Consider the following 21240-nt stretch of genomic DNA (forward strand, 5'->3'; position numbering starts at 1 on the left):
CACCTGTCACAAACTGGCAAGATGTGGTTTCGTGATCACAATTCGTGCGGCGTTTGTCTGCCTGTAAATTTTTACCGTAAATAAAATCTTCCCATAAACTGCTCGGCAATTTCATTCAAACTTCAACAAAATGTTCCTTTTGGTGTCTACTTAAACAATTGTTGAAAGGATTTAATTCCATTGTTACCATGGAAGCCAAAAGAAAAGTTAAAAAATCTTCTTTAAAAATCCCGAAAGCTAGAGCTTAGATATCATGCACTTAAGGGCAACTGAGGTATCCCTGCACCAGTAAAGCCGAAACGTCTTCACGTAACATATACTATATATCTGTGTGACGCAAAACCAAATCAAACAAACAAGGAAATATTTAGTATGAAACATCTTCTAGTGGGTGTTTGCCAAGTTTGTTGAAATAAAAGCCTTGGGGTCAGAACTGGCTCCGTCCACAGGGGGACATTTATTTTCCGTAAATATAAAAATAACTTCTTTAAAAACAGCCTAAGAGCTAGAGCCTAGATATTCAGTATGAAACTTTTTCTAGTGGGTCTCTACCAAGTCTTTTCAAATAAAAGCATTGGGGCCAAAATTGACCCCGCCCTTGGGGGTCATTGATTTTCGTTTCAGTTTAAGATATTTTATATGTGCTTTTGTTTATAGTTTGCAATATTACTTGTTCCTTGTCATGGCTAGTTATTTTAAGCTCACCAGAACCAAAGGTTCAGAGTGACCTATAAGTATCAAAGAGGGATATTCTGGCGTCCGTCGTCCGGCGTCATGTGTCAACAATCACCTTCTTCTCTGAACTTGTTGGGCAGATTTAACTGAAATTTGATCTGTAGCATCCTTGTGAGAGTATTGTATTAGATTTGCCCATTTAAATTTGATCGGCCTCTTCTAGGGGTCTCTAGAGCTAAAAATAGAAATAAAACTTAAGACATCTTCTTCTACAGAACTTATTGATGGATGATCACCATACTTTGTCTGTAGAATTCTTACGTAGCTTTTTGTGTCGCCTTGAAAAGGTGACATATAGGGATTACTTTTGTCGGCGGTGTCGGCGGCGTCTGTGTCGGCGTCGTTGTCGTTGTCGGCGTCGGCGTCGGCGTCCGCTAAAGCTTGTCCGGAGCATAACTCAGTCACTATAAGTCTGATTGACTTCAAACTTGGTATGCATGCTTCTTTCAATAACCCGAAGTGCAGTGCACAAGGACCGGTACTCTGCAGTTCTTATTTTTTGAGTTATTGCCCTTTGTTAATTGTCATACTTTAATTTTGTCCGGGCCATTTCTCTTCAACTAAAAAAGCTATGGACTTGAAACTTCATAGTGCACAAGAACTGGTACTCTGCATTTCTTACTTTTTGAGTTATTGCCCTTTGTTTATTTTCATACTTAATATTTGTCCAGGCCATTTCTCTGAAAGTATAAAAATTATGGACTTGAAACTTCATAGGATGATAGATTTCATTAAAAAGAAGTGCAGTGCATAAGAACTGATACTCAGCATTTCTTATTTTTGAGTTATTGCCCTTTGTTGCTTTTCTTACTTTATTTTTGTCCTGGTCATTTTTCCTCAAGTATGAAAGCTATGGACTTGAAACATCATAGAATGATAGATCTTATTGATAAGAAGTGCAGTGTACAGAAACTGCTGCTCTGCACTTATTATTTTTTTAGTTATTGCCCTTTGTTATTTTTCATATTTCATTTTTGTCCTGGCCATTTCCCCTAAACTACATTGTTCACAAGGCGACACATCCGACTCGCGGAGTTCTAGTTTATCAAATTTGCTCATATTTTTTTAATTGGCCCTTTAAGGGGCCGCGAAAGCTAAAAATAGATAAACCTTTGAACTTCATCTCCTACTGAAATAATTGACGGATGATCACCAAACTTTGTCTGTAGCATTCTTAGGTAGTGTTTTTTTCAATTTGCTCATATTGATTTGATTGACGCCTTTTAGGGGTCTCTAGAGCTAGAGAAAACACATTTAGACATCTTCTTCTACAGACCTAATTAATGGATGATCACCAAATTGTGTCTGAAGCATTCTTACGCAGGTTTTTATCAAATTTGCTCATATGTATTTGATTGGCCCTTTAAGGGGCCGCTAAAGCTAAAAATAGATAAACCTTTGAACTTCATCTCCTACTGAAATAATTGACGGATGATCACCAAATTTTGTCTGTAGCATTCTTAGGTAGTGTTTTATCAATTTGCTCATATTGATTTGATTGACGCCTTTAAGGGGTCTCTAGAGCTAGAGAAAACACATTTAGACATCTTCTACAGAACTAATTAATGGATGATCACCAAATTGTGTCTGAAGCATTCTTACGCAGGTTTTTATCAAATTTGCTCATATGTATTTGATTGGCCCTTTAAGGGGCCGCTAAAGCTAAAAATAGAAAAACCATTGAACATCATCTCCTACTGAAATAATTGATGGATGGTCACCAAACTTTGTCTGTAGCATTCTTAGGTAGTGTTTTATCAATTTGCTCATATTGATTTGATTGGCACCATTTAGGGGCCGCTAAAGCTAAAAATAGAAAACTTTTAAACATCTGCTTCTACAGAACTAACTGATGGATGATCGCCAAACTTTGTCTGTAGCATTTTTAGGTATTTTTTTTTAAAATTTCACTGAAAAGCAGTTGTTTCTGGTGAGCCACTTAGAGCCAACACGTCCCTCTTGTTCATATACAGTCGAGTGATTTCAGGGCCATCATGGCCCTCTTGTTTTTTTCCTATAACAATTTTGATATTTTGATCTGAAATTGATTTTTGATATCAACTGAGCTAGATAATTTTACCAAGTGACCTGTTGAACTAGGTTGTTTACATACAGATATTAAATTTGGGCCAAGTGTACAGTTCTAGATGAAGTGGCCTATTTTCTTGTCCTTTGATGTACAGAAAAAACATTTTGACCATATGCATAGTTTCAGATGTAGAATTGAACATTATGAAAACAATTCATAGTACATCAAGTGTTACGTAAGCTTCCTATTAAGAAGAGGAAAAACTGATTTTGCCATTTCTTAATTTCTTGTAATTGAACCGGCATCCATGTGTCAATCCGTACAAGGTTAACCTAAAACAGCAAGTTGGCTTTTTATATGCCCGAAAGAATTTCGGGTATATTATGTTATACCCCCTGACGTCCGTCCGTCCGTCTGTCCGTCGGGCTGTCCGTTATCATTTGGTTTCCGGAGCATAACTTTCAGTTAAGTTCAATTTAGCGCACATTTGTGATTTACAAATACGTTCTTGTTTGTTCATAATCATTGAAAGGTAAGTCTGTTTAGCTCTTTTGCAGTGTTATGCTCCCATTTTTACTTTGCAAAACTATCCGGTAATAAGAAATGCGGAGCGTGCTGTTTTGAGACTGCTTTTATCTATAGGAGGGGGATAAGGTAGTAAGTTACTGCCACTTGTCAATCTTTTCATAATCTAGTATAATAAGTTTTTTACACTTAAAGTTTTTGAGCTTGCATCTTAAAATCAAAAAGATATATTTTTATACTTCAACAGTAACATGTTATAATTACTTATTTACTTAAATCATTTTTTCAGTGAATGTTGGTTTATATCTCCTTATTGCGAAAACGGTGACCTCCATGCTGCTATTAAAAGTGGTAAAGATAAAAAGAACAATACAAGCGATATAAACATAAATAACCAAGCTACAAGAGTAAAGATTTTGCTGCAGATTGCGCTAGCGATTCAGTATATTCACACTGAAGTGACAAACGTCAGGTATCTGTTTACTCATTCCTTAATAATACTTCTTTTTGTCGTACTTGATTGTCTTTTAAAGTTTAGATCTATAAATTTTAGTCAATCAAGGTACAATCGAATATTTACAGATACTTTTTTATGTCAGTCAAGTTGTTTATTACATACATTGTGTTTTTGTAAGTTAATTCAATTTTTTAAATAAAATATTTTACTGTATTTGATATTAGAGCTTAGATTTTTATCATGAAATATCTTCTATTGAGTCTCTACCAACTTTGGTCAATTTAAAGCCGTCGGGTCAAATTTGGATCATTGATTTTCCTTATATGTATATATCATAATTTCATAAACTAAAACATTTTCTTTTCAAAAACCCAAAGACCTAGAGCTTAGATATTAAGCATGAAACAACTTCTAGTTGATGTATTCCAAGTTTGTTCAAATAAAAGTCCTGGGGCCACAATCGGCCCTCCAAAGGGGATTATTGTTTTTCTTTATATGTTTATAGTAAAAGCTTGAACAAATCTTCTTAAAAAAGGGCTTAAGCTTAGATATTTAGCATGAAACATCTTCTAGTGTGTGTCTACCAAGTTTAATTTCAATTTGGATCAATAATGTGATTTATGTAAAAAAAGAGACAGCGGCTTTTATCTTTGATCATGACAGAATCACTGCATCTTGTTGGCGGATGAATATCCCCATTTTTTGTACCAAATATATTTATGTTATTACAAGAACGCCTTGGAGGATTTCGTAAAACCCATGTGCACAGTTTCGTTTTTTTCGTCATTACATGCCTATTTTCTTTTCATATTGACATTGCTTGTGTCGTATTAAGGCTACAACAATAACTAAACATTCAAGTATAAGGTTGTTTTTTTACCTTTTACGATCACCCAGGATGGACATTATTCTGTCCTTTTGAGCTCAGTTGGGCACAACATGCTCTTTTTGACCCCTTAATCCGTCGTCGTGCTTTATGCGATGGGCTTTTTTCGTAGTCATGAATTAATTAACAAATGTCATATTAACCACAAAATTTAATAAAACCTCCTTGTCTGTAAGTACAAGGCCACCAAAAGTTAGCGCGGTTGGGCCAATAACTCCCATTTTTATTGATGGTTCCTGAAATATCATTTTATTATATGATTTCCCACACGATCTTGTTGAATAACTATAAGGATTATATTGGCTGTTTTTGTTATCATTATACTCCGAGAATCCTTTCTCAAAATTATATTGATTCAGTTTTGCTAATTTCTTCCAAGAAAATGGTTGACAAATTTGGACTAGACAATTCTTGTTATAGCATGAAGTATATACTAGTATTTAATATTTCATGATCATCTCTAATTTCATGATCCTCTCTATATGGACATAACGGAAGATAATCTTTACCCCCCAGTTAAGCTTTAAGTAATACTTTATACTTTAAAGTAACAAACTGAATTCCTATACTCATTTCAATAAAGCAATTATGTTGTATTCAGGAATGTAGTGATTATCCATAAATTTTAATTTCATTTTATTTTAAAACAGAGGTCCAATTCTTCATAAAGACATTGCATCTCAGAATGTTGTCCTGGATAAATATCTAAATGCACGCCTTATTGATTTTGGACTAGCCCGAGAAAAACAGGACGCATCAACAACCTCCGGAGGAAGAAAATATTATGAGCATCCTGACGTTGGTGATGGTAAAGGTGCCAAAGAATGCTATGATTATTATAGCTTTGGAGTCAGTAAGTTTACAGAATGCTGTTTTTAACGGAATTAGTTACAACAGATTTAAAACAGCTACACGATTATATTATTATAAAGGTCAAATAATGCAACTGTTTGCAAGTAACTTAAATCTAAATTTGCAGTTTGTTCAGGTCGAAATTCCAAACTAATCTAAGCAAAAGCAATGAAATGCTTTTGCAAAGGAAACAAACGAGTTATTTCGTTTTACACTTTGAAACGCTTTAAAATATTTTGTATCAGCAGCAGGAGTTGAATCAATATTTAGAATGCTTAAGTATTAGCTTTATAAACAATTCACAGTTAGTCGAATATAATACCATTTGTTGAAGATTTTTAAATATTGAATCTTTTTATTGTTATTGGGTGAAACTACAATACCCAGAGCTTTAGATACCTCGTGTATAATATTACACTGTTGACTTTAACAAAACTGGTATTAAAAATTAATCATGCATTTAGTGCCAGTATTGGTCCTGTCTCAGGGGCCACATAGTCAACAAAAACTTATTTAAAAAAGGGATTAAAGTCTCAAATTGTGTAAAACTAAAATGCCTAGAGCTTTGTTACTCAGCATTGTGCTGTAGACCTCAACAAAGGTGATATGAATCATGTCCTGTGGGTCAATATTGGGGTTTGCTAATATTGTACAGACTTATTTAGGAAAACTCATATAGGTTTGACGTTGTGTGAAACCTCAATTACTAGTAATTAGAAATTAGACATGAATATGTAGATTTCAAAAAGTTGTTGATCATGATCCTAAGCTCAAATTGGTCCGACCTTTTGTGGCACATTTGCCTTATTAGACTAATGTATAGAAAACACATCTAATCTTTTATTTGAAAACAACAGTGCCAAGAGTAAACACTATTTAGAATGAAGCATTGTCATTAGAGATCTACACATTTATTTATGTATCATGCATAAAATGCCCTCACCTGAGGTCATTTAATATCATAGGATGATTAAAATAAAAGGTTTTTCGGACAAGTTCCATTGATAAAATTGACTCGGTTTTACCCTTTCAGAGAAATTGCACGGTTTCGTGACTGGATCTCATCCGGTATTGAAAGATTATTTTGATAAAGCAAACAATATTTCATTCGAGCGTGGCAGAGTTAGAATATTCATCATTTTATCCAAAAACGAGATGCCAATATCGCCGCCTTGTTCCGGTCAGACCCTTTAAATTTAACTTAGAGTTATGGCCCTTGATTAGTTATGCAATATGCATATAGTGCAATAATCATTTCCACGCTACTTCTCTGCAACTACATGCTGGAATTCAACGATACTTTACGTGAATCTTCAATACCAAGAGAAGATGCGCATATCGTCCCTTGTTCTGGTCAGACCCTTAAACTCTAGAGTTAAACCCTTGATTAGTTATACAGTATGCATATAGAGCATTGATCATTTCCACGCTACTTCCTTGCAACTACTGGCTGGCATTCAAGACTTTTTATGGAACCTTTTAGTTAAAAGAGGAGTTGCGTATATCGTCACCTTGTTCCAATCAGCCCTTCAAAACAGAGTCATGACCATTGATTAGTTATGCAATATGCATATAGAGCAATATTGCTATTTCTTTTTAACTGCTAGATTGATTGCAAGAAGACTATGGGAACCATCAATATGAAAAGGAAACATGAATGCAATGATAAATTTATGTAAATAAAGCCTCCAGTTGTTGTGTTAGTAATAATCCGTGGGGGTATAAATTCAAGAATTCGCTTGTTCTATTTAAGATCATTTTAATTTTCTAAAAAAGAATTAACATTTACATTAAACGATTGTTGGTGAATATATTTAGGTATAGCCCAAAATAATTTACACGTAGAGTATCTGCAAGTTTCATTTTGACAGAAGTGTAAACTTATAAATACATGTGTTTAATTGTCCAATCAGATCTATAATTTTTCTTAAACATTTTACAAAATGTGCGGCCATGATTTACTTTAAACCTTTGAATGCTTCACGCCGCCCTTTATTGCATGCTGATTGTGATAAACCTTTTCTAATGTTTATTAATTATTGTTACAAACATTCTGTCTTCTATATGAGCGTGGAAAGGTTAAAGAACTACTCGGTGTTTTGTATGAATTTATCCGCTTCTTCTTGTAGTGAAACAAAGCATATATGTTGATATGTGATTTAGTATGGACTTTCGAATCGATTTTGCTCAGGAATAATTCCTTCAATTTCAGTTTTATGCACATAAAGGTTTATAGTTTAATGAGACCAAAACCAATTGTGTGAGGATTTACGTACCTAGACAGTGACATTTTAAAACAATTGGTACATCGAATAAATCCATGTAGTGCCTATTTATTGGTTTACATAAATTTACATTGAAAGTGATGTTGTTATGTTAGATAAAAATGTCAGTAATGTTTACTATTTCCAAACATAAACATCACTGGTTGAGCATTTATCCGGCAAATATACTCTGCAAAGAGTCATCGTGATCGACGTCGTTTTCGGTGTTTAATAGTGATTATGTCTGTCGCTCTGGTTCAAACATGTTGAACTAAAAATGAATCTTCATCAGTGATTTTTGCATTAATTTCATCCATTATATTAAAGTAAATGCAAATTAAACGACAAACAATGCGATATATCTTTATTATGATCTATCAGTATTTTGCGTTAGGATATGTGTACGTCACTTCTTGTTTCGAGGTCACATTTGCATAATAATCCAAGGAGCGTCTATACCAGTGCGATATACGGACATTTAGTGGGGGGGGGGGTAAAAGTCTAAAGTAATAACTAGTAATTCTACTAGTAAATTAGAAAAAATGAACTAATTTAAGTTAGAACTATATGATCAGATATCAAAATTGGCATATAAATATAAAAGCCACTGACTTAAAACAATTATTTAAGTGATCCTTGTTAAATAGGTCTGATTCGAAAATTTGTTCATTAATTGTTGATATCTCTCTGAAGTAAACTTCAAGGACTCGAACATTCCCTAAAATTCACCAAGAAGGTTTTACAGAACATTAACAAATGAACGTGATTAATAATAATGTGTAATGTAATAATATTAATAACTATAAATTTCAGATGAAATAACCTTCAGCATAGAAATCAGTATCTAAATAGGATCTAACATGCATGCTTTTTATACTTTGTTTTGTTTAATACTGTATTTTTTTCATATGCCTACAAGTTATTCGAGAAATGTTAACTAGCCTTGGACCTGAAGGGGAGGATAATCATTTCTTGAAGAAAATGGACAAAGATCGGATTGGAAAAAATCTAGACGTAAGTAATGAGTCCAATTTGTAGCCATACAAATGTTTCTCTTAAAATTCATGTTTTTTATTCCAAAAATACTAGTACTTGAAATATCCTTTCGGCATTTATGCTCGTTTTCGTTTACAGATGTAGGGGTGTCTTGTTTAAATTCTGGTTATGTCGACGGGTGGATGGCCCATCAGACTGGCAGTCATAAGCAATTTCACTGCGCGCAATTCCTCCTACATTTCGTGAAGGATTTTGGTTTATTGGCTTATACGGCTTATTGGTTAGTTGTGCGATTGACTTTCTACTTGCATTTCTTAAATTGTCCTGTGTCCTGGTACATATTGTCAGAAATTGTGATTTAGACACTTTTGGTGGAATTATGGCCCTGACTCACACTTCTGTTCTCAACTCCAACTATATTTCTCAATCGATAATGATTTTACTTTCTCAGAACTTTCGTCATCAAGTGTCCTGACGCATATTGCCAGTGTTTTGCGATTCAAAAATTTTTGTTTGAATTATGCCCACTGTTTTATTGAAAAACAGAAACACGATTCTGTTCCTAACTCCTTTTTTCTTTTCTCAAGTTATTTTGGCTCAACATTAACAAAAGCTGTCATCAAGAGTCCTCATTTTGGTGGAGTTGGTTATGTGAAAGTGAAGACTCAATAGTACTCGTATAATAAGAAATATAGGTATATTACGCTCAAATATTCATTATTTGTTGTAGACAGATGTATGGAAATTTAAGGAAATAGGGGAAACCTAAATGAATTGTCCTTTAAATGTTTGGTGGAAAAGCTGTCATCAAGAGTCCTCATTTTGGTGGAGTTGATTATGTGAAAGTGAAGATTCAATAGTACTCGTATAATAAGAAATATAGGTATATTACGCTCAAATATTCATTATTTGTTGCAGACAGATGTATGGAAATTTAAGGAAATAGTGGAAAAACTAAATGAATTGTCCTTTAAATGTTTGGAGGAAAAAACATGGACTATTAAAAACTTCAAAACAGATGTGGTAGATCCATTACGAGTATGTAATATTTTTAATTAGATATATTAAAGGCTTAAAGTCATATGAAAGGCAACTGTTCATGATTCAGCAGCATCGATTGACTTCTCAGAAATTTTTTCTGTATTACAGTTTATATAGAGCTTTAATTTGCTTTTTGTGGTTATTGTAAACATTTCAAAGAATAAGGGTGACATGTTTCATTAATAGGTATACTATATGATAGATGACAAATTCTTTAGATATGAACATTTTATTTCCTGAAGTCGCACTGCCTTAAACGTAGTTTACAATAAATTTCATTTTATAAAGTACTTGGTCCCAATCTATTTATTTTACAATGCAAAAATTTTGAATTTCATAGCTGTGTGGTCATTGTGTTTGTTTTGTGGTCATCATCTCTACGTTTATTTTAGGAAATAATGAAATCTGATTTGGATCGGGAGATATTTGAAAATGATGAGGAGGAAAGTACATGTCATCAATGTATCATCAATCCTATCGGTAATTCGTTATTTATTGAACTAAAGCTAATTGTATAACATGATTGTATGAAAGAATGTATATAATAATGTTTCAAGACTACAATATAACACATCTACAATATCATGTGATTGATACATTTTGTTATCCATAAGATAGTTTCACAATTCTATAGATGTGGATATGCTTACACAAGATTATCATGTAAACGTGACATGTTTCAAGTTTTGATGACATGACCACATGTGTTTTGAAATGTTTTTCTGTAAAATTGCCCTGTTTAGATACAGAACAATACTAGTAAAAAATTAAGTGTAAATTTGGCAAAAAAATGTTGATTAATTTTTTTTGTTTAGAATAATTTGATCAAATTAAATTACAATTGCATCATTGTAAAGTTTTTGTTACATATATAATCCACTTTTACGCAAACACTTAAAACGGTTGGAATTTCAGCTAAATATTCTTCGTTGACTAAAGATAATGACAACTGCAGTAAAAAGATAAGAGTATGTATGGCTTGCGAGAAAAATTGTTTTCTCAACCCAGTAACCTGTTATTGCGGTGCAAAGCTGACATCCATGATAGGTATAATTACATACATATTGCAGTCATATTATACTCATAGATCTATATACCAATGTAACATTGTTCATGAAGGTCATTACTGAACATACACTTGCAGAACGACTGTTTGAATCGCTTTAAATCCACCATTGTGCTTAGTGAATACATTAAGTCCTTACATTTGCTTCCCATTTTACGACTTTAATAATATTTCATAAACTTTTAAAACTGTGAGTGTAATGAACATACATGTATATGCACGTAGGTTATGCTTGCAAATAAATCCGAAGATAGAAGTCAGACTATTGGATCATAGATTTAGGCTTGTCTAACCTCACAAAACATATATTATTTTATAAATCTAACGAATTTCAATTATTTATAGTCTCTTATTATGCTTTGGTGTTGTCGCTTAACAAACACTTTTACTAATTTGATGGTACAATAGTGGCTGAACATGCATAGTTATTTACTTTATTTCTTTTTACTAAGGAAGTAAATGGGGAGCATTACTTGTTGCTGGTGATGATGAAAGTCAGGAGAGGGCAGATGCCATGAAAAATGAAATACTAGAATTAGAGAGAATTGTAACATCTCTTGCTCCACGCATTATTGGTATAAGGTACTCATGAAAAGGAACTATTAAGTATTGATCATTTTAAACTTTTTTTTCGATTTCTTAAATGACATGAAATGTACATTTTTCTATACATTTTACTGTCCACTATCCGTTTGAGGATAACAAAATGTATTACTCGTATACAGTGCTTGGAAATTATTGTTTAATATGTTTTATAACGACACCAATGATATACTTAATGACTTTCTATGATACATAACATTCAGAGATATAAAAGACATGTTATATATATATTTTTTTGAAAATAATTAATTACTTTGAAGTTCTTTTACTGTAGTAAGCATAAAGTGAAAACAGTTGTGCCGGATGATTCAAAAATGGAGCCCGATACGGAAGAATCTCCGACATGGACAGAAATTAAAAAGCATATAGAGAGCTTCAGTAAAGATGAGGATATTGATACATTATTGATATACTTCTCGTGTCATGGTGGACGCTCTGTCGGGGGAAATATGTTTGAGCTTGGAAAAAAATCAGAATATGTATCATTGGATGATTTTCAAAAGGAGCTACAAAAATTGCATAAAATTGACCGACTTATTCTTTTCCTCGATCGATGTTATCCTCCAAAGGTTACATTGACAAATGAGAAATTTGTTCAGATAAACGCATGTAGCAAGGATTTAAAAGCGGTTCTAAACGAAGAAGGCAGCTTGTTTACAAAGTATGTCATTCAAGCATTGAAAGCTAGATCAGAAGAGAGAGAATGTTCCAAGGACTGCAAGCATTGTTATTCATATTGGAACTCGAGAACAGAATACGTCTCTATTTATAGCTTATATAATTACGTTGACAAACACTTAGAGCTAAAGGCACATAGACCAGACTGGAAATTGGAAAGCTTTCGGGATAACATTGCTTTCTTTACAGACGAGGTAGTAAAGATAGAATTTAAAAAAGATGGTTGTAAACCTATCCATCTATCTCTTGGATATCTTAAAAGTATGGACGAGGTCAAACAAAAGATTTTTTTGGCTTTTAAAGGTAATTATTTCATTGATATATTGAAATAAAGAAACATTTATTTAGAAAGTCTTTTGAAAACATAAGGCAAAAAATTGCTTTGAAATTACGGTTATCAGAAAATTTATTGTGGTTAAAGTTTTAAAATCAAGATTTTTGTCCTCTTTTCAAAATAACAATGAGATTTTGTTTGTTAACTTTAATATTTTTTACTTGCACCTGAAACCATTCCTTACACATTTGCAAAATAAATAAACTTATATAAAGATAATTTCTACTTCTTTGGAGATTGTAATTTAGATTTCAGTATGGCATTTGCTTTCAGTTGATAGAAATACGCACGAAGTCAAAATACGAAAAGACACGTTCCGGAATGATCAACAAGCAGACGATGAATGCACAACCTTAGAACAGGTCATGGATGCCTGGGTACAAAGGTTTCCACTTTCGGTTACCTTTCATAAGAAAGAAGGGACATAGAGAAACTATGTCAAAGACGATTGAATGGGAAGAATTATTGAAAAGTAATTATGAATTGAAGTCTATGAATGAATCCGTTAAACAGGATGTAGTTTACAATATAATTGTTACCTTTATGTTTACTTATATTAAGATATAGAAGTTATTATATACATAGAAATCCCCTTATTGAGCACTAATGTTCTATATAATCCAACCTTATAATATTTAAACCACTTCATTCTAGATACAAAGCGACTGTCATAACCCATATGATGATCAAAAGCATAAATTATCCCTTATGTTTTAGGTAACTAATAATCTTACTATATGAAAAGATATTGGTACTTTCAGTAACACAAAGATAAATGTCAATTTGAGCAAGTTTTTCAATGTACAATTCACTCATGCTTAAGTGATTTGGATATTAAAATACAAGTTACATCAATTTATGGCATAAAAATCTAAGCAATTTGTTTTGTATGTAGAAAAGAAATTTTATCATTTGTAAATAATAAATTGTTTTCTTTTTTCTTTTTTTAAAAATAGTGTGGTGGTTTGTCACTTTTAATTACTTTTCCTGTCTCTTTTACAAATTATTTTAATATGAAGATTTTTTCACAATTTACAGTCTGATGCCACATTATCTATGTAGAGTGAAATGCATCTTCTGTTTTCAGTTTTCTGTAAAATTTACTGTTGCAAATGTTGTTATTCAAGAATACTTTTTAGCTCACCAGAGCCGAAGGCTCAGGGTGAGCTTTTAGTATCAAAGGGGGATGCTCCGTCGTCCGTCGTCATGCGTCAACAATCGTCTTCTTCGCTGAAACTACTATGCAGATTTACTTCAAATTTGGTCTGTACATAGCATCCTTGTGACAGTAACACTTGAATTTGCTCATGTCATTCCAACTGGCCCCTTTTAGGGGTCAGCAGAGCTAAAAATGGAAAAAAACCTTTAAACATCTTCTTCTACAGAACTAATGGATGGATGATCACCAAACTTTGTTTGTAGCATTCTTGGGTAGTCTTTTATCAAGTTTGCTCATATTAATTTGATTGGCCCCTTTTAGGGGTCTCTAGGGCTAAAAATAGAAAAAACCTTTAAACATCTTCTTCTACAGAACAAATGGATGGATGATCACAAAACTTTATCTGTAGCATTCTTGCGTAGTCTTTTATCAAGTTTGCTCATATAAATTTGATTGGCCCCTTATAGGGGCCGCTAAAGCTAAAATAGAAAAACCTTTAAACCTCTATTTCTACAGAAGTGATTAATGTATGATCACCAAACTTTGTTTGTAGCAGTCTTAGGTTGTCTTTTATCAAGCTTGCTAATATTATTTTGATTGGCCCCTTTTAGGGGTCTCTAGGGCTAAAAATAGAAAAACTTTTAAACATCTTCTTCTACAGAACTAATTGAGGGATTATCACCAAACCTTGTCTCTAGCATTCTTGGGTGGTGTTTAATTAAGTTTGCTCATATTAATTTGATTGGCCCCTTTTAGGGGCCACTAAAGCTAAAAAATAAAAATACCGTTAAATGTCTCTTCCTAGAGAACTAATCGATGGATGATCACCAAACTTTGTCTGTAGCATTCTTAGGTAGTCTTTTTTCAAGTTTGCTAATATTATTTTGATTGGCCTCTTTTAGGGGTCTCTAGGGCTAAAAACGGAAAAACCTTTAAACATCTTCTCCTACAGAACTAATTGATGGATGATCACCAAACTTTGTCCGTCGCATTCTCGGGTAGTGTTTTATCAAGTTTGCTCATATGAATTTGATTGGCCGCTTTAGGGGTCGCAAAAGCTAAAGATAGAAATACCTTTTAATGTCTATTTCTAGAGGACTAATTGATGGATGATCACCAAAATTTGTCTGTAGCATTCTTAGGTAGTCTTTTATCAAGTTTGCTAATATTATTTTGATTGGCCCCTAAAAGCGCAAAAGCTGAAAATATAAATACCTTTAAATATCTTTTTCTACAAAACTAATATTTAGAAGATCACCAAACTTTGTCTGTAGCATTCTTGGGTAGTGTTTAATCAAGTTTGCTCATATTAATTTAATTAGCCCCTTTTAGGGGTCTCTAGGGCTAAAATAGAAAACTGTTAAATGTCTGTTTCTAGAGAACTAATTGATGGATGATCACAAAACTTTGTTTGTAGCATTCTTGGGTAGTCTTTTATCAAGTTTGCTCATATCAATTTGATTTGCCCCTTTTAGGGGCCGATTAAGCTAAAAATAGAAATACCGTCCTTTAAATGTCTTTTTTACAGAACTAATTGATGGATGATCACCAAACTTTGTCTGAAGCATTGGGTAGTTTCTTATCAAGTTTGCTCATCTTATTTTAATTGGCCCCTTAAAGGGGCCGCTTGAATTAAATATTCATTAAAACATTTTTTACTTCAGAACCAATTGATGGATGATCACCAAACTTTGTCTGTAGCATTCTTGGGTGCTCTTTTAAGAAGTTTGCTTATATTAATTTGATTGGCCCCTTTTAGGGGCCACTAAAGCTAAAAATAGAAAAAGCCTTCGAGCATCATTTCCTACTGAAATAATTGAAAGATGATTACCAAACTTTGTAGCATTCTTATGTAATCTTTCAACAAGTTTGCTTATATTAATTTGATTAAGCACAGAATATTTCTTTTTTTAAATAAAAAAAAAAAAAAAAAAAAAAAAACTACCATTGATTTATCATAATAATTTACATGTGTTATATAATATATGGCTCGTGAATGCAGAGGGGTCAGATTTCAAGAATATTTAGTGTAAAGGTGTGGGGCGTGGCCCTTTCCTCCTGTGGTGATAGTAGTGATGTCATCCTGGGGGTCTGCATGCGCTGTGGGGAGGTATCTGACTCCCTCGGTACTGGACCTTGGTGTAGCAGTACTCATGCTATCCAGGTTCGTTAGGTTCAATATTCCTTTAGTCTGATGTCGCTGTATTCATTCTTTTATCAATCGTTCATATATTTTCTGTTGTAAAGTATGACAACAAAACAATGAAAATCATCAATATGCATTTAAAGTAGCTTTTAATATTTATTTATGAGTTTATGTTAAAAGGCACATTATTTCTTACACATTTATATATTGAAGACAATTTTAATGTATGACAATAATATTGTAAAGTGAGTTTTAAGGATCTTTAAGTTATATTGTATTAATATGTAAAAATAATTCCATAATTTATACTTTTAATTAGTTCATGCAAAATATTTTTAATGTTCATAATCCTGTTCATTTATATTGTTTTAGACATATATGATTGATGTAAAGCGCCTTTGAACATTTTAATGAAAAGGGCGCTATATAAATGTGGTATTTATTATTATTATTATTATTATTAGCCCCGTTAAAGCTAAAGCTTAGATGCCCCAGGTCATTGCAATTCTTAACATTATTTTTTAAACATATTCTATGATCAAATTTAATATTAGAATATATTGACATTCCAACACTGAAAAGCAGTTGTTTCTGGTGAGTGACTCAGAGCCTCATGGCCCTCTTGCCTTTTAACATTTTGTGTGACATCACTATAATTTTTACTAACTGATTGTTCATTTAAATACATTTTAATATTTTTTAGATTATTTATTGCATAGAGGATATCGAATGAGTGTGGTTTAATACTAAATTTATTGAACGAGTTGAATAAAATCACATTATGCGAGCCTCTTACGAGCATAATATTGTTTTATTCAACGAGTTCAATAAATTTAGTATTGAATCTACACGAATATTATATTCTATTTATCACATATTTAAAACAAGAACAGTAAATTGTTAAAATCAGTAATTTTTCAATGACGCGCCCATAGTGTAACGCTAACATTAGCGCACTTTAACGCTATGTTTCTATATAGCGCAAATGACGTCACGTCATAGTGTTAATACACTAGTGAAATATCGTTTTTATTAAATGGCTTTATTACACTCCTTCGCCGCGGTTTATGTGATTAATCTTTTTAACGTGTGATCTGTTATTCTTACCTTAATGAATTTCTACAAAAAACATCATAGACTTGAGGGTTATCTTTACATTTTGTTATAAACTTTATGTATAATTTACATTTAGAAACATTTGTAACAAAGTTTTGATATTATGGAGCTTTTTTATATGCCCAAAAACATTTGCTGTAAATATATATTTTTGTTTGTCGTCTGTTAGCACTTACACGCCCAGTCTGTATCTTTTGAGCCAATATTACTGATGAGGACTTTGCTACCTCGGGTCAATGTCAATGTCACACTGACATATAAGTTTATTTATAACAAAGGGAGATTACAGTGTATGCATTTGTTAATATGTTCCCTTTCTCTGTATATAAACATGTTTTCTCCCTATATTATCAAAAATATATTTCTTTATTAAGATATTGGCAATTAGAATTCTAACAACGTTCTATTATTTTGTATGGAAGTCAAAAATACTACTTGGTTCACATATTTTTACTTTTAAGGGTACACTGTTGGTTAGAAAAACATCTTACATGCTCTAAAACCATTATGTAACGATGTAAAAGTCATAGTTACACTTTGAAAGATTAAGTAACACAGAGAAACTGAGTCATTCAATAAAGATGACACCCAGGTTTAAGTATAACCTTCCAAAAGTTATAATGATATTTGTGTAAGATCAATGTTTATACGTCATGGGTGATGAGAGATATTCCTACAAAATAGTAATGTTTTTTAAAGCGTATTTCCTTCTCGCTATCTATGTGCACACATGTTTGAGTTGTTATTTATGTTTATTGGTTTGTTTTTGCCATTCCTTTTGTATTTATATATCTTAGTATATAAGCATCATATTGTCAGATTTATGAAAGAATAAGTGTACAAATGTACAATATAAAGGATATCTTTATACGCTGAAAGTTGTATTTGTCATTCATATGAATTTATATGATTATTGTCAATGATTGACCGCACGTAAATGTAAACATTTATAAGTAAATATTGAAGTGTCAATTGTATTATCTGTGCAAATGAGTGCACTTGAGTTTGTACACTTTACAAGATAGAAATATAAATCAGCTCACGATATTTTTTGAGGATTTTGTTCTACATTACACTTATGCTTTTGTTATTCGTGTCAACTTATTCAAAGTATGAGTGTATGCACAATAACTTTTGATAGTTGTATCCCACTATTTGCTCGTATGTCAGATAAGTTTGTTGTGTTTTCATGATTTATGTAATGTTTAAGTGTATAATAACTCACGTTTTGAGTTTAAAAGTAAAGTGTTAAGTAACTAACATTTTCAGTTTAAAAGGATGTTTTTACTTTATTTTTAAGCAATTTCTTGAACTTTGTCGTCGAGAATTAATTATATGATTCCAGCCATTTATGTAACAAATCATAGCGAGCTAAAATATACAATAGAAATGATTGTCCTAACAATTTAAGCAATTGCTTTGTTATAGAAAATTAATTGTTTTTATGTAAGAAATGTTAGACTGATGTGTCTAAATTGATTAAATTTATGCTAGATGATTCATGAAGGCACATGTATATCCTTTGACTAGAATAAATTGACTATGAAAGAAACAAACAAAAACAACAGAGGAAAGTTACAAACATTATACTCTGGTTAACATTTACTTTTTCTTGGTGAAGGTATTCAAAATATTTAATTTGAATATGCTTTTATGCCCCAGGCATATTGTAATTGAACCATCCGTCTTTCCGTACAAGGTTAACTTAAACCTTAACCGGATTTAAGTTCTTTCTGTACCAATGGTTTCATAATAGTAACTTATTCTAATCAATACATAGTACATGATCACAGCAAGTATCCATTTAGTTAATGCCCTTTTTAGGACATGGATATTGTTACCCTAAAGTGACAAATTGGATATATCTTAAGTTCTATTTGTACTAAATATAATTTACACACTTGCTTATCAAGTCCACAGAACTCTGTTTAAATGGAGAGGAAGCTATGACGTCATACATCTTTAAACATGTCATCAGCGCTTATCTTTCATACAACATAACATTTTCGTGCAATTGTCCGAGCCCATGTTTTAGACAAGATATGTATGCTGTGATATAATCTAAAATTTGTTTACATTATCAGAAGTGATCAAAAAAGTTGCAAAATGTAAATGAAGCTTTAAGGTCAAGAAAATTTAAGATGTTTATAATTCTCGGTAATGGGTGAAAATGAAACACATTCAGTTACGTAAAATCAGATTTCGGAATAGTTCAACTCCAAGGGTCAATAAATCTCATGCAAGGGATTGTGGATCTGGAAAAGAAATTGTCCTTCTAGAGTTTCTTATCCCTATGTAAAAAGTCTCTTTCAAATTAAAAACATGATATTGGTAAGTTATATAGCTGCGCCAACTATTTTTCCAGTTATTTCCTTTGTATTCACTTTGAAAATAGGGCATGATACAGTTAACCTATTTCAGCAAGTTGCATTCATCTTAACTTTCTCCTTACAACTTATTATTAATGATATATTTCATATTTGGCAGATGAATACCTTTAATGGGTCATGGTCCGCGGTGCTAAAATAGATTTTTACACTTTTGTCCATAAAGCCTTCATTTATTGACAGATGTCTTTCATATTTACTAGGAAGATAATTTGTATGGTCTTTTCCTTTGGACTGAATTAGGGATTAGTAGGGTCAGAAATAGAATTATATACATTTGTTTATAGTGCTTTTATTATTGATGATGTTTTTCATATTTGGAAGGAACATGTGTTTGATGATCGAGTGTTAGAAATCACAGGGTCAAGTCACCTGTGCTAACAGATATTCTTGGTTTTTTTTTTACCAATGTCTCATATTTATAAGGAACATACCTTAGGCGGTCCTTTAATTTGGGTGGATTTTGTAGTCACGGGGTCAAACGTCAAAGTCTTGCATTTATTTAAAATTGATAAATCTTAATTGGGGAGTTGAATGTTTTCAACATCATCATGATTTGATTGTCTCATTTTACGCCTTTTTCAACAGTATTTCAGTCATATAGGCGGGTAGTTTCCTAACCATCGTTCCTGGAGAGTTACACCAGTACTAGACAACCTTCCTCCGCGCTAAACTACCAAAGCATCTCCCGGGGATCGAACCCACGCCAGAGCGGTACCTGGATTAGAAGTCATCGACTCTAACCCCTCGACCACGGAGGCGGTTTTCAACATCATCCAAAAATAATAACCATGACCTGCCAATTAATATTTTACACAATAGCAAAAGGTCCTGACTTTGTCAAGTTATATAACTATGTTTACAATGTTTAGCATTTTTTGTCTATAACTGAGTAAAAACCTTTGACTTAAACTTTTTGAAAATGTGTTTCTGTCGAGCATATGGGCGGGGGCATATGTATTTACGCAATACATTCTTGTTTAATATGAAATGTATGATCAAACTTTGTATTATGCATATAAGAAAACAGTGCCTTTTGACTGTATAATATGATTACATTTTATAATACATTATTATACCCATACTTAAAGTTTGCTATAAATGTGAAATCGGTTTGTCTGGCTGTATTAATACTATGTTTTGTATATCCAGATTTCTGACTTTGTATAATAAAATATTTTCATTATATCTATATTTTCTTTATTAAACCCTGCAATATGATGTGATGAATATTGAAATAACTTTCTCCCGTCCATCCGACCGTCAGTCCCTTGTCTCCATCGATCCTTTACCTTTTTAGCTCACCTGACACAAAGTGACAGGGTGAGCTTTTGTGATCGCTTTTCGTCCAGCGTCTGTCCGTCGTCCGTCTGTAAACTTTTACTTTAAATGACATCTCCTCATAAACCACTAGGCAAATTTCATCCAAACTTCACAGGAATGTTCCTTTGGTGGTCACCTTTAAAAAATGTTCAAAGAATTTAATTCCATGCAGAACTCTGGTTGCCATGGCAACCGAAAGAAAAAACTTTAAATAACTTCTTTTAAAAAACCCTGAGAGCTAGAGCTTAGATATTTGGCATGAAGCATCTTCTAGTGAGTGTCTACCAAGTTTGTTCAAATTAAAGCCCTGGGGTCAAAATTGGCCCCGCCCCAGGGGGTCATTGATTTTCCCTATACACATATAGTAAAAACTTAAAAAACTCTTCTTTTAAAGAACCCAAAGAGCTAGAGCTAAGATATTTACCATGAAACATCTTCTAATGAGTGTCTACCAAGTTTGTTCAAATTAAAGCCCTGGGGTCAAAATTGACCCTGCCCCGGGGGGTTATTGATTTTCCCTATATGCATATTGTAAAAACTTAAAAAAAATCTTCTTTTAAAGAACTCAAAGAGCTAGAGCTAAGAAATTTAGCATGAAACATGTTCTAATGGGTGTCTACCAAGTTTGTTCAAATAAATTCCC

At 32.6% G+C, this 21240-nt stretch overlaps 1 protein-coding gene across 3 annotated transcripts in view; it reads left to right on the forward strand.

The window, feature by feature from the left end:
• Positions 1-20462, forward strand: part of LOC132749356 (uncharacterized) — a 53604-nt gene extending 33142 nt beyond the window's left edge. For all 3 annotated transcript variants that reach the window (XM_060739084.1, XM_060739087.1, XM_060739085.1), the window contains 9 exons: positions 3579-3761; positions 5283-5485; positions 8668-8762; positions 9663-9782; positions 10178-10265; positions 10701-10832; positions 11304-11433; positions 11729-12435; positions 12740-20462. In XM_060739084.1, coding sequence (XP_060595067.1) covers positions 3579-3761; positions 5283-5485; positions 8668-8762; positions 9663-9782; positions 10178-10265; positions 10701-10832; positions 11304-11433; positions 11729-12435; positions 12740-12894 — 1813 coding nt within the window. In that variant the 3' untranslated portion in view covers positions 12895-20462. The remainder of the gene's footprint in view (positions 1-3578; positions 3762-5282; positions 5486-8667; positions 8763-9662; positions 9783-10177; positions 10266-10700; positions 10833-11303; positions 11434-11728; positions 12436-12739) is intronic.
• Positions 20463-21240: the final 778 nt, after the last annotated feature.

The sequence above is a fragment of the Ruditapes philippinarum genome, unplaced genomic scaffold (assembly GCF_026571515.1).
Source record: "Ruditapes philippinarum isolate M1 unplaced genomic scaffold, ASM2657151v2 ctg526_1_1_1_1, whole genome shotgun sequence".
Classification (NCBI taxonomy): Eukaryota; Metazoa; Mollusca; class Bivalvia; order Venerida; family Veneridae; genus Ruditapes; species Ruditapes philippinarum.